Source organism: Oculina patagonica, chromosome 10 (genome assembly GCF_052425735.1).
Source record: "Oculina patagonica isolate OP01 chromosome 10, crgOcupat, whole genome shotgun sequence".
In the NCBI taxonomy this organism is placed as follows: Eukaryota; Metazoa; Cnidaria; class Anthozoa; order Scleractinia; family Oculinidae; genus Oculina; species Oculina patagonica.
The window spans coordinates 9,192,435-9,206,397 of NC_135767.1; the positions used below are offsets into that span (position 1 = coordinate 9,192,435).

The 13,963-nt window shown below is 39.0% G+C and overlaps 3 protein-coding genes across 5 annotated transcripts in view; 2 read left to right on the forward strand and 1 right to left on the reverse strand.

Moving 5' to 3' along the window:
* Positions 1-624: 624 nt before the first annotated feature.
* On the reverse strand, positions 625-6,795 carry LOC144628557 (G/T mismatch-specific thymine DNA glycosylase-like). The gene is made up of 7 exons (XM_078486674.1): positions 6,700-6,795; positions 5,058-5,259; positions 4,246-4,315; positions 4,001-4,136; positions 3,291-3,373; positions 1,955-2,028; positions 625-1,564 (listed from the first exon to the last, which is right to left on the reverse strand). Exons 1-7 carry the CDS (start codon positions 6,738-6,740, stop codon positions 1,418-1,420), a joined length of 753 nt encoding a protein of 250 aa, XP_078342800.1. The 5' UTR covers positions 6,741-6,795; the 3' UTR covers positions 625-1,417.
* A 10-nt stretch (positions 6,796-6,805) lies between these two features.
* On the forward strand, positions 6,806-9,188 carry LOC144628558 (ubiquinol-cytochrome c reductase complex assembly factor 5-like). 2 transcript variants are annotated; one of them, XM_078486676.1, is made up of 3 exons: positions 6,896-7,035; positions 7,136-7,358; positions 9,100-9,188. In XM_078486676.1, the coding sequence occupies exons 2-3, from the start codon at positions 7,251-7,253 to the stop codon at positions 9,181-9,183; spliced, it is 192 nt and encodes a 63-aa protein (XP_078342802.1). In that variant the 5' UTR covers positions 6,896-7,035; positions 7,136-7,250; the 3' UTR covers positions 9,184-9,188. The 2 variants fall into 2 exon arrangements, with proteins under 2 accessions (XP_078342801.1, XP_078342802.1); XM_078486675.1 differs by lacking the exon at positions 9,100-9,188 and having other exon boundaries at positions 6,806-7,035; positions 7,136-7,349.
* A 2,522-nt stretch (positions 9,189-11,710) lies between these two features.
* LOC144628556 (cilia- and flagella-associated protein 337-like) overlaps positions 11,711-13,963 on the forward strand; it is a 30,851-nt gene continuing 28,598 nt past the window's right edge. For both annotated transcript variants that reach the window (XM_078486672.1, XM_078486673.1), the window contains exon 1: positions 11,711-12,661. In XM_078486672.1, coding sequence (XP_078342798.1) covers positions 12,582-12,661 — 80 coding nt within the window. In that variant the 5' untranslated portion in view covers positions 11,711-12,581. The remainder of the gene's footprint in view (positions 12,662-13,963) is intronic.

Here is a 13,963-nt window from a genome sequence, read left to right on the forward strand (position 1 = left end):
AAGGTTGAAAACGCAATAGGAAGAAAAACAAACACAACAGAAACGATATTACGGCAACTTGAACAGTTGTTAATCGACTTAATCGGTTGATGCAAGCGTGAATTCACTATAGGAATTTTAACGAAACTCATTTCATCACTGAAACTCTACTAGGAAAGATCCGCAATCAGTTAAGATTGTATTTGACATTACTTGTGGCATCAGCGACTTCAAAGCGTACATTTGTTGCCCTCTGACGTCTAAAGAACAACCCAAAAAGCACCCTAAAGCAGGATCGTCTGAACTGCCAGGTTATGCATTGTCACAAATCGATTGCGGACACTGTTGAAGACATTTTGGGAAATTTGAGTACGGGGGTGCGCCCCCACGGGGAGGGGTGGTGGTATGCGCTTGGCTTGGAAAACGCTGCCCCCCCCCCCCCCCCACCATGTTTTCAAACGCTCCGTCGCCTCTGCATTTTGGGGTAACAGTTGTTCAACACTTCATAAATCGAGGAAGTGAAATGGTCTTTGAGATTCCTCGGCTCCATTTTGTTCCTTGACGGTTTCCGATGGTTTAACTCTTATGTTAAACAACGCATTGATGTAAGTGTTAGCAAGTCCATTAGACATAACACAGTTTTCTTTTTTTCATATGTTTTTTTTTTAATTTTTCCACGACAATCGATTATACAAGTCATCAACCATAATGGCTAATCGCGTCGCCAAAAGTTTTCGATCAATTATGGATTATGAAGACGATCGCAGTTTTTTCCTATATTATAATCCACCGAAAGCAAGATGCTGACAGTGTCATGAAAATTGTATTTAGTTAATTTCCCAGACAAATACAATAGCTGTAGTTTTTTTGTTCTGCTTAAAGCCAAGATGTTAAGAAACCCGTGCATTATATATAAATTAAAATAAATAGCTGACATTATTTTATTATCACTTTTTGAGGTATTATGTTTAAATATAATGAACACATGCAGGAACATATAGGAGGGACGTATTACGTGAACAAAACCACTTGCACATACATAAGAAAATGTAGCGTGGACACCGTGCAGCGGCATGTCCCATCACGGCACAGTGGGACCTGTAGTGCGTGCACGTGTTGTGTCCCTGCAATACGCCCCTTTGTGTCTGCAAGTGATACGAAGATACAATTCAGGTTCATAGTTACTGGGCAAAATAAAAACCTCATAACATAAATATTGTATCGCGCTATGATATTTGATTAAGGTCTCTAAATGCTAAAGCGATTTCCTTGATATTAGAATATCAATTTGTCTCATACAGTATGCTCTTTTTTGAGGTTTGTAGTTGGTACCAAAAAAAGTTTGGAAAGAATCGCTTAAAAAATAAACGTGGTGTAGCGTTGTAGTCTATCTCATTGAAGTGCAACAAATTATATCTTTTGCTTTTCGTTGATATTTTTACTGTCTGTTAATACAAGAATTGTCCGCGGATTTGCTTTTCACTTCTTCTCGAAGAGTTTTTAGCTCAGTGAAGAAAGGAATCTTGTCAGTCGCACGAGGGTAAGTTTGTGTTCTGCCGGATGTGGAAGGCATCACATATACAGCCTGCAGATGAAAAACAAAACGACGTTTAGTGAATTGATGGAGTTCCTAGATCATTATGATTGCCACTGCCACTGCCAGTGTCACTGTCGCTGTTATTGTTGCCATCGTCATCGTCATGCCAATATAATGCCAGTCTTATTGCAATTACCATCGTCATTGTCATTGTCATTTTCATTACCTATGTTACTGTCACTGCCCTTGAAGTTGCAAGTGCTGACAAAGGCATTTTCAGGAACATTAATTAACAATCAACTCTAAATCTTTGGTCAACATTCGCATAAAATCACCGAAGTCAGATTCTCCCAAAAGGGTCTTGCTACCACCAGCGTGTGGGCTCTTAGCTCATGTCTGGTTAACTGCATTCACTATGGCAATACAGTCTACACTTACTGTGTTTGTACCAGGTATGGGATCTTTCTGTCGGCCGACTGTACACTTGGATCCAGAGAATAACTCATAGATTACTGTCAGAAAAAAAAATATTTCAGTACCATACTTCAACAGCTTAGTAATTGCTAGCTTGTACTCCACCGTACCGAAAAAGATGGCGACTTCAACATTCACCCACAACTCTAAGCCCAGGAAAATCCTAAGACCGGCCGCTCAGAAAAGATTTAAACAATTTCCATCCTTGCATACACAATGTTGTAAACACAGGGACGAATTTTGCAAAAATGTCAAAATTGCTTCTCTACGTGCCAATTGGCTGTGTTAGGTTTGGAAGGTATTGGGGTAAAAAGTACAGCCCTCATCTTTTCCTTACGGTGGATTTCTTTGCGTCACCCTGATTTGTTACCATGCATTTTAGAACTCATGACATGGTTGTTCCTATTATATTAAAACTAACCATGTTAACAAAGTTTCATAAGTTTCAAAACGGTAGCGCACGAAAAGATTAAAATGATCCAAAACATTCCTATATGTGTTGCTATTCTAGATATCACGATATTAGACGGTTGTCTCTGTTACATCACAAAAGTTACTATGTGACAGTTACGCAAATTCCAAAATGGTGGAACGTGACAAACTCAAAAAGCTAAGACTGTAAATGACAGATAGTTTGTAGCCTTTCTATAGGATGCGAAGATTATGGAACACCAGTGAGATTGGAAGGAAGACGAAGGTACAATTGTTTAAAACAATTGTTAGGTCAGTTTTGATGTATGGATGCGAGGCTTGGAAACTTACGAAAACAGAAGCAAATAAGCTGGACGGTTTCCAATACAAGTGTATGAAGAGGATTCTAAGGATAAGGTGGCCTCAGACCATATTCCACCAACAAATCCAGGAGAATACAGGAGTGAACAGAACGAGCGATGAGATCAGACGCCGAAGATGGAACTGGATTGGCCATATAATGAGGGAAGGCAGAGAGGAACATTGTGTCACAGCTTTGGAGTGGAGGCCAGAAGGGAGAAGAAGACCGGGTCGACCGAAAACAACATGGAGGAGGATGGTTGAAGATGAAAGGCAAACAGCTGGGTGGCAGTCATGGGCGAATGTCAGAGCCCTTGCAGCAAATCGTAGTGGGTGGAAAGAGAATGTCAAAGCCTTATGTGCCTTATGGCATGGAGAGATATAGGTATAGGTAGGTAGCTTGTAGCCATTTGTAGTTTTGCGCGCACAATTTGTAAATTGGTACGTTAAGTGAAGAGCATTTTATTGTTTTTGTTTTGTTTTCCTGTTTCTAACACATGTTCGGTACTACCAGTGTTTTAGCACAAACCTTTTCCATTGAAACAAACTATTAATGGCTTGTAATGCACCACTTTTCGTATAAACTCATCTTTTCCATCTCTCATTTCTTGCCTGTAAGAAAACAATAAAACTAGTTGACCGTTCATTATTTTAACTACAGGCGTACCTTCACTAGTCAGCCACTTTCAATTAGCATAAAATGTAAGATGCAGTTAATGAGTATTACTAGTCTACTTGGATAGGCTGTTACTCGGTTTACCCTGTGAAAAGTTTAGTACAACCACTTTTCGCTGCACTGAGTAAAACTGTGAACTGACTAGCGAAGATGTTGCATGACTTCAGTTCTGACCCAAAGCTGTTCATAGGACTTGAATTGATAAAATAAAAGTACATCATTGAGTTAAGGGATGAGACAAAAACCCTTTGAACTCACAGGCCACTCTATGACAGAGCCACAAGAATGAAATTACAGGAATACTGAGTAATATCGACAGTGAACCACATAGCAAATTGGTAAAGTCAAAGAGTCTGCAGTGGACTAAAACTTATAGAGTACTTTCTAAGATATAGAACCACGTGTACCATCTGTTGACGTCACCCTGGGGGAGCTTGCGGGTGCAAAGTACTTCACAAAGCTGAATGCAAACTCTGGATTTGGCAAACAAAGTGGTCCAAATGCTAAAGACTACTTGGAACTTGCACTCATATCTCATACGCTCGTGGTTACTTAAAAATCACCTTGAAAGGTCGGCACTGCCCCTTGTTGTACGTTCAACCATGTTTGTTAATCCTATTCCGTATCGTGATGGGCATCTAACATCATCTAAGTATGTCAACCTCTCTGGCACCAGGCCAGATTCATACAAGCAGCGCCCTGTAGAGGGAAGATTCGCACGTTTATAAGTTTCAATTTTTGCCACCAAAAATGTGGTTTGAGGCATTGACCACTGGACCTCGGAAAATAAATTGAAAAAATTACCCACAGAAATGATTATTTGCTCCGGCATAGTGGTGCCCTTTATATGCTGCCATCAATCCTGGATTTATTCCTACCTGTGAACATTAAAGTCTTGAGTTAAAGATCATGATGTGAGCAGAGGTTTTGGCCGAATTACAAGCTGAAGAAAATGGTAATCAGAGGAAGGGTGCTGGTCGAAAACAAGACGGAAAGATATTTTCAAGGAGGGCTATAGTTGCAGTTCCAAACATGTAAATTTTTTATTGTTTGAGATACAAAATATGATATTAATTTTCGAGTGTTTAAATTTCGCGCAATGTTTTCGCGTGATTCTTTTGTTTATATTTTTTGTCCTCCAGTTTTGACGTCAACAAATATTTTGCTCACTATTTTATTTTAGGACCAGGTTTTTTTATAGAGAATGACCCAGGCAAGGATGTTAGCAAATATTTCAATTTTACTGTAGCTTAAGTTATCTATAATTTTCACACCCTTCTTAGTGTCATTGTCCTTATTAATTCTATTTTAATGTTCTTATTTATATCTTTTTGGTGGATCTTAAGGGGTTGGATAGCCACCTACTCCACTCCCCCTGGATCTGCCCTTCTCAATCAACTTTTAATCCACTGTCCACTAAATCCTAGACTGTTTACAGCCCTCTATTTTTTCGCATTCTTCTTAGATCACTGGATCCGGGGAAAGAACGGTGAGAGAACTGAAGGAGAGTCTAACTAAATTCTGGAATAGCCACTAAGTGAAACATTAAATCCACAATCCAACTGTGTTCTTTGCATAGACTATTTAACAATAGACAGTGATAAGATTTAAAACACTTACAAATAAAATATCTAAATTGTAATCCAAATGTTCAGGTAGTTTCAGTTTCAGTACATCCTCCTCTGACATTTCTCCAAATCTTTTCACTGCTCGCCTCTGTTTCTTGGGAGATTTTCCTGGCTGATTTTGTTCTCCTAAGTTGGATGTCTCATTGCTGCCTCCAGCATCTTGACCACTCTCTTGCAGTTGTGATTTCTTTATGCTACACATTCATTGATACACTTTTTTTTAGTTTTGTTCCTTAGAGTTTGTGTAAAGTTCACTATTTAAATATTTAGGATTTTCTAACAGTTTAACTGTTCTAGTATAGGTATCATCATAAAATTGATTTAAAAATTGCAAGGAAATTCAATAATTTTATAAAGCTTTAGCCTCCACATGTGAGATACTAAAATTGCAAACTAAATGGTGTCATAAAATAATAGCTAAAAAAGGTAAAGCCTAGTGGCCCATACAGTACAGGCTGGAGTTGATCCGGGTTTCTGTAGCATGAAGCGACTAGGAGTATTTCTACTCCCCCCTGGATATGCGATGGGATGCTAGTCCATCGCAGGGTTACCCCCCAGCATTAGTTTGCCGGTACCCATTTATACACCTGGGTGGAGAGAGACGAGAGACACTATGAGAGTAAAGTGTCTTGCCCAGGAATAAACACAATGAACCTGGCCAGGGCTCAAACCCGGACCACTCGATCCAGAGTCCAATGCCCTAGCCATGCATGAGGTCACTGTGCCTCCCATCATAAATATAAGAACCATTTAAATTTGGAGCATGGGATAATAAGTCTTAGTTATTTCTTTCTGTACAGTTAATTTTACTCTATATTCTTCTGTCAGCAACATTAATGTACTGTTGAAATCCATCAGTAATTAACAATTCAAAAGAAGGTACATTTCTGGCTGAAAAAATATTTGAATCTGAATAGAATGACAGGAAAATGAATGATTAATTTTCAAATTGGATCAACCAGAATGGTTGTGATTCTTTAATGCTGAAGTTAGGATCGTGCCTCTGGTGATCAGTTAATATATTTCCATGCGATTTTGCAGGATAATTGCTAATTATTTGTGTCAAAGGTACTGAGGGGATTTGGCCTGATCTGACCTCTTTTTCTAGCTTGGGGTACCGTGAAATGTCCCCGACAAGCCAACATCCACTAAACAGCCATCTCCTATACCGGTAATTTCGTTTTATGTGAAACAGCTGGGGTCTCCTCCCCTTCCTCTCCTCCCTCAGCTTTAATACAACCTCATTTTCACGTTGTATCTCCTTTTCCTCCTTCGACATTGTACTCAGAGTCCGAAAAGGAGTTACCCTGGGAGCGAGGTTGGTTTAATATCATGATGAGTGTATTACGCCGGGTTGATATACGAATTTTAACTCAGAAAACCTTAACGTTTACGGTGAAGCGAATTCCAAACATAAAAACACATAGAAAAACACCTACTTAGCGAAAATATTAAATATAAAATTGATTGTTTTGTAGATCAACTGGCATAATCCGTAAAACTGAAAATTCGCAGTCGATAAGCTTTAACTTTGTGTCATCGAATCGAATAAATTGCCATTGAAATGAATCGATCCAGCCAAGTAAATTGATAAAATATATATATAAAAAGTTGTGCATCTATATTTTACTCACAAGTATGGACTGTAACGAGACGATTTCTCTTGATTCTGCATCTTCACAATCAATGCCCGGCCTTTCTTGAAAGTCGAATGTTTACATCAAATTGTTGAGTCTGCAGTAGTACAGTCAGCGGTAATCAATTCAATATGGCGGATAGATAACTCCTGATAGCTATTGAACACAACGCGCTCTTCATAGAGTTTTGCCTGCAGAATTGAATGTTGCTAGAAAAACTAGCAGCGGTTAAACGACGCCTTGGTGTCTATAGATTCCTGCCATTGTTTTTTTTGGTTGGAGCTGGCATTGAACTGTTTATGATTAAAGTTCGCGTTGGAAAGGAGACTTTCTGTAAGTGATCGATTCGGTATTTACAAGCTTTATATTTCAGAATCTGTCATCAAGGCGCCAGTTAAACGATTGTAAACTGACCTGATTTTGTTTAATTTAGATGACGTTTATGTCAGAAAGGAGGCAGAAAGACGACTGCAAAGACAGAAACAAGCCGAACCAGAAGACAAGTAAAACGAAACACACAGCAGCACAACTTTGTACGTGAACTGACTATGCCTGCTGGAGTCTCGTGGCCAAGATATCTAACATTCTTAACTGCCAGCTTAGCTTCAGGGCTGGCGGGAAGTCAAGTGGTTCATTTGTACTACAAACCAAGTCTTGTAAGATTATTTTGTTTTTCTTGTTTGTTTGTTTTTTACCCAAAACTTTGAATGGGACTGTCTTGACACCTCACTGACCTGTGCCTGCAATAAATCGGAATTCTTACAAAAATGGCAATGGGTCAGTGAATTGTAAGTGCAGTCATATCCAAGCTATCCTGTTCCAGGCGTTTGGTAAGTGACGTGGGGAGAGACATGAAAGAAAGCAGCTTGCAAAGAAGAAAAAAAACGGGGAACGGTGTGAGTCCCCTCCCAACTTTTCACTTGCCACTTGCAGTTTTCTTTCGCCCCTTTTGCTACAAACCAATGCTGAAACAGGCTATCTCCCTACTTGAGCCTGTTCCAGGCACTCTATTAGCAGTGTGAAAAATGTGATTAGTGCCAAGAGCGACAGTTTCTGCACTGCTCCCCAACCAGCTGAATATCTGGAACAGACTACATCCTGCTCACTCCTCTGTGAGAATATGCTCCACAGTGCCAGAACCAAAAACCCCTTAAAAGGCTGACAATTATCCAAACGAAATCAGCATGCTTGAAATTAAAGGAGGCATAAGGATCCCAACAGTAGACTAGAGGGAAGGTAGTAAAGGGGGGAGGGGTCGTGATCTTGTTTCACGCACTAATTTGAACCAAATTTGCGTGTCAGGTATTCTTGAAACAGCAGATTAAGTAAAAATTTCATGAATCACAAGTCTTTTCGAGCTATTTTCACGTGTCACGATCTAATTTTTGCCCTTATCAAGCGTCACACATAAACCCTTTGCTACTTTCTAGAGAGCTGGAGCCTTTTCAAGCCTGCTAGCATGGTCAACTAGCAGGCTGGCCTGGTTTCTAAGATTTTATCTCACCACTGTTTCCTTTCTTTTTAAAACACCCCATCTCCATATTTATTAACTGGCATGAAAAACAATTGTGGCAGAAAACATGATTGTGCCTTGTCTGAAGTATTTTCCACATATAGCAAAGTTATAGAGTTACAAGAATTGGCAAAGCTACAGCAGGCACAAATTATATAACTTCATGTGGCACCTTTATTTCTTTCTGAACTGTTATTAATGCCCAAACTCATTTCCATGGTCTTTGCACACCTTCTTTCCTCTGTATCGAACCTGGCTGAAGCCGGTGGCTGGGGGAGGGCTTTAACTCCTCAGTTTTTAACGAAAAACTAAAGATCTTCTAAGAAAAGAGTCTAGTAAACCCCCCAATTGAAATCACTAGTCAGCCCCCCAATTGAAAAATGTTCTGCCGTCCCAGTCCCAAATGAACAGAGAATTTTTTTCTCTCACTAACAATAGGCCAGCCCATTTACCATGCTAATGTGAAGAGGGGCTTAATGGTAGGCACCTCTGCTTAAGATATTCCAACAAATTACAAGAGAAATTTGTTTTAAGTCAAACAAGAAATGAGTTGAGCATTAGGACATAAACTTACATTTCATGTCTAGCAGTTAAATATTTTGTTTTATTTTCATAAATTGTTCTTGTTGTTTCACTAAGGTTGGTGATCATCTGTAGACCACTTTCTGTCCGCGGCAGTCTTATCAATGCATTGTTGAAGATTTAACAAAGCTTATATAGCTTGCAATAGTTACTTCCTTTGTATTTTGTTTCCTTAGTAATAGCTGCTTGTTAGAATTATTAGGTTCCCGAGGGGGGAGGCTCTCCACATGGCACTGTTTATTTTTTTGAAGATAAAATTGTTCTGACTGTACTGTAATGAACTTAACTTTCTTTTTAAACAGGAAATTCCAGATGTTCCACCGAATCCTAAAGATTTACCAGAACAAACAGGATGGAGAAAATATATTTCAATAAAGAAAGAATAGCAGATTCCAAGCCTAAAATCTGGTCACTAAGATTACTAAGATTTTCTCTGTTGTAATTTTGAGGGGGGAAGGGGGAAGGGAACCATAGGGAAAAAATGAAAAATCTTTAAGAAAAATCTTACAAATAAATAGTTCGCCATATCCCTCTTTTGGTACCTTCTTTTCCCAGCATACCTTCTGGCCTTCAATGGACCCTTGCACCTGACGTCAGGTTCTGATGACTTTCTTTCTAGATAATTTTACATTGATTTGTTATTCTCCTCTAGACAAATCATATGGTGATAAACACCAGTGGCGTTTGATATCGAGGTTCAGGCATTTATTTGTGGTCGAGCTAACCAGTAAATATCACTTGAATAAGGCTGCTATGACATACTAGTAAGGAATACTGCTTTGGTAATTTTAATGTGTGTTAAAAAAAACCAAGGGTGTAGCGAGGGGGTCCTGGGGTGCCCATCCCCCCCTCCCCCTCTGTGAGATATTTTTTATCAGCCATAGACAAATCTTATAATTCAGGGGACGAAAACGCGCAAATCCGGAGAATCAAACATGCATTCATGTAAATCTTTCTTTAAAAGTGCTAGATACCCCATTTATGTAGCTATTTTGCAGGCTTGTCCCCCACGCTCACTGCTAAGGGGTTTCGTTTCACATTGGACGCCGTTTGGTTGTTTGACATGTAACTTTCGGTAGATTCAGAAAAAAATATTTATCTTCAGAAGTTTGAAAATCGGTTGGTTTTGCAATTGTTAATCAAAGATAGAGTTGTCTATTATTTGGCTCACTTGGACTTGCTGAAAACTATTTTAATTAATGTTTAAATAGTTAAGAAAACCATCTTTCATGCCCGGGATTAACCCATTCTCTTTCCAATTGGAGTCTGTTTTGGAATCTACTAAAAACCGAACAACTGCAGATTGATAATTATAATTTCTAAATCAACCAGTTCATTTTTTGTGGGCATTTTTTAATGCCAAAAAGGCATATGGTCCAAGAAACGCAGGAAATGGCAGTTTAGAGAGTCCAATTAAAAAAATTTCCCAGGGAAGCATGTCCCCGAACACCCTAGAAGTTGCTGACTCCGGTCCAAAGGCTTGCGCCTTCCCCGCTCACGTCCGCCAGTTAAAACTTTGAATCCGGCAACTGAAAATGTTATCCAAAACCCTGAAAATCAGACTGAAAAAGTCTGGTGTTGCAAAAACTAGGGTGGATGCTGTACAGCAAAATAAATCAACAATGCCTGCGTTCCGGTGTACGTGTTGTCATAACTAGCTATAACTAAGGAACTTTCCTTTTGTGTTTTGTTGCTCACTGTTGTTGAAATCGCGAGGGTCTCTCCAGGATCCTCTAGCGTTTGTTTATAATGAGTTGGAGGAGGACGTTTATAAACGAGAAGGTTTAACGACATTGCCATTAATGAACTGAAAATTCTGTACCCATAACATATATTTATTTGCCCCGTTTTTGTTCAATCACATATTGTTTGTGTCCTGTTTGTCACAAATCTTGATTAAACGCTTCAAATAAACATTTTACGTTTTCACTGCGTTTTGTTAATAAATACGATGTAACAAGTGATCGTATTCAACTTTGCAAGGAGGCGTGTTCGTCAAATAAATAATAATATTACGAGAGCACACTTGTAAAAAAGTTTTCTGGGTGGCCACGGTAAGGCGCGTCGCACTGTAATATTCTTGATATCACACCCTCCTTTTCTAAGTAGAACGAAATACTACAAAAACGGCCGGCATTGTTTGGTCCTTACACTTGAAAGACATCCTTCTCTTCCGTTAGCAGCTAACACATTGTCCTTGTCCAGTCTGATGGAGTGCCTTAACTTAAAGTGCCCGTCTAAGGATCGTATTGCTGTGTTGGAATTGCATCAGATCTGATGGTTTCTTTGCTCTCAGAGTAGTGCTCTATAAATAGGGACTTTAACGTTACGCAGAACCCCAGGACTATTTGTTTGTTTGTTTGTATGCACGAACTATGATATGAGTGACGACTGAAGCCGACAAGAAAGCAAAATTATCGTGAGTGTATATATATTTAAAGTTCTCTGTAGTAACTGATTAAAAAAGTTTAATAATAATAATAATAATAATAATAATAATAATAATAATAATAGTTATGATAATGATGAAGATGATAAGATTTAACTAAGGGCTTTCCACAAGTTGCTCGAAATGTTTCAAAAAGTTGCTCGAAATTTCTGAAAAAGGTGCTGGAAAGTTGCTTCAAAAATCCAAAAAGGTTCGTTTTATCAAGAAAATTTCTCCAAATGTATGCTAATTTCCCTTTGAAGGTAAGATTTCTAAGCAGTTTCATGCAATTTCACTCAAACAGAAGTATCTAAATAACATTTTCGGTCACAAATTTGTTGAATTACAGGGATCTCTTTCACTGAGAAAATTGTGAAGATATCGATGACGTCATGTTGGCTGACTAATTTTGTAATCTTTAAATACGGAATGAGTCGAAAGTCGAAACGTCTTCGGATGTTCCTTGAAAATCTTCCTCGGAAATGTTCGCATGGCGTTCAAACAACACTCGGACAATCTTCGGAGGTCTTTGGTCTAGAAATTGCTCATCCTCGGAGACCCAGGGGAAGTTAATGGGGGCGACGAGCAGCTTATCGGGACGAAGGGATTTTCGGGCGAAAGTTTACCCGAAAATCCCGTCCCCACTAACTTCCCCTGGGTCTCCGATGGTGGTGGAAATTGCTCAAAGTGGAGAAGGTTGCTCGGAAAAAAAAATGGCCTAAAGGGAAAAAAGTTGCTCGAAATATAAAAAGTTGCCAAAAGTTGCCGGGAAACTTGTGGAAAGCCCTACTTGCACGTGACATTCAATGTGAATGTTTGTTTAAGATGCCCGGGCGTCATTCAGTCATCGATATCTGTTTCAGAACATATCCTAATTAAAACCCCCTTTAGAAGTAGCCAAAAAATATGTGGAAACGTATTCATCATCTAATGCAGCAAAACAAGACCCATCCTCTGCAGGGGCGGCTAGTTGACACTACAGGATTATTCGTGCAAAAGCTTAGAACAAGAATGGGAAAAAGCTTTTCCGTTCTTGTAAACATTTCGGAAGCACAAGACCCCGAGGGAAGGGTTCAACTTAATAAGCTATAAGGCACATAAAATAAAATAGAAATGCATTTTCTCGATGGATTCGGAACAAATGAACACGTCGCCACATTTACACATTGTACCTTTTGATTCTCGGGTTTGTTCTCGACTCAGTTCTCGGCGCTGAAAAGGTCGTTAATTGCCGAGAAAGATTGGCACTAGTTTGTCATTGCTATGGTTTCTCCGGTACCGGTTTCTCCTTCATAGAAGATGGCGGCTGGAATGATACAAAAGATCACCAATGTTTATTGCCTCTAAACATGCGAAATGTCTAAATCACCGAAAGGAGAAGATTCTTCTGTTGTTCTATCAAATACAGAGCAGGCTCAAGAAGGGAGCAATGAAAGGTTTGTGCACAAGTTTAACAGTAATAACTTCATCTTAAAAAAGCGCGATCGATCAAACTGAGATAACGTTTTGTTAAATAAAAATCATGCCCGCGAAGTTTTACCATCCCCTTCTTGCAGGACTTACAGATTTATAGACTGAATCAATAATTTGCTAATACATCATCAGAAACTATTTCCATGTGGAGGATGTACATGTAGATTTCGTACATTTTTCTAAAATAATAAGCTTTTAATAATTATTTTGATTTCAATCTCGATGCCATCGTATCGTAACCCCGGGGTATCCAATCGAACAAAATCGAACCAAAAATCAATCGAACCCAATCGAACAGCAATCGTTCGATTGGGTTCGGTAATCGAACAAAATCGAACATCTATTTTGCTGTGAGTTCGATTTCCGAACGAATCGAACCAATCGAACACAATCGAACTCTATCGGGTTCGATTTTGTTTGGAATCTTTCTCTTGATAAGTAAATCACGAAGGACTAATCAAAATCAACTTTAATTTAATGGAAGTAATATAAAAACGTCCAAATATCGAACTGAATGTCAATGTTTAGTAAAATATATTTGGTAGAAGAGAACAAAACGACGGTAAAACAACTGAAATGCACTATTGTTTACATTTCTATATTAGAAGGAAGGATATGGTTTCTGTCCTGCTTTTCACCGTTACACTCAAACAGAAGTTGCACCATTTTATTCACTGCAACACTGGCAGTTGTATTCAATATGTGAAGAACACACATTTGGCAAAATTTCTCCCAACCACGTGGCCGACTGGTGTGCCCATGGCTATTGTGCAGACAATCGTCCTATGGCCCAGGGTATGGCGAATCGCCAAAAAAGGATTAGGGGAACGGTGCACCATACAATATGTACGCAACTTATAAACAAACAGGAGTTCGGTAATGGAACGTTCGACTGAGTTCGATTGTTGGTTGTTTGGTAATCGAACGTTCGATTGAGTTCGATTGTTCACTGTTCAACAATCGAACGTTCGATTGAGTTCGATTGACCAAATTTTATTGTGAGTTCGATTATGTTCGATTACCGAACCCAATCGAACGATTGGTGTTCGATTGAGTTCGATTACCGAACGTTCGATTGGATACCCCGGGCGTAACTGAGTTAAATTCTCGATTGTAAGAAAAACTATCATTATACATGTAATTGCCATATTTGAGAGTTTTATACTGAGTTTTGGATCAATTACCATAAGAACTTGGAAAACCCTCTAGACTGTAAATAACAATGTACATGTATAAAAATGTTTATGGGTTCTGGCTCGATGTAT

Bases quoted from the DNA above. Each gene is read 5' to 3' on its own strand.
- LOC144628557 (XM_078486674.1), bottom strand. From the start codon at position 6,740: ATGCAGAATCAAGAGAAATCGTCTCGTTACAGTCCATACTT. The intron at 3,374-4,000 runs GTGATTTTTAAG...GTTTTCTTACAG, and splicing joins GGCAGTGCCGACCTTTCAAG to GCAAGAAATGAGAGATGGAA. The intron at 1,565-1,954 runs GTAAGTGTAGAC...TTTCATCTGCAG, and splicing joins CCATACCTGGTACAAACACA to GCTGTATATGTGATGCCTTC.
- LOC144628558 (XM_078486675.1), top strand. From the start codon at position 6,906: ATGTTGCTAGAAAAACTAGCAGCGGTTAAACGACGCCTTGGTGTCTAT. The intron at 7,036-7,135 runs GTAAGTGATCGA...TGTTTAATTTAG, and splicing joins CGTTGGAAAGGAGACTTTCT to ATGACGTTTATGTCAGAAAG.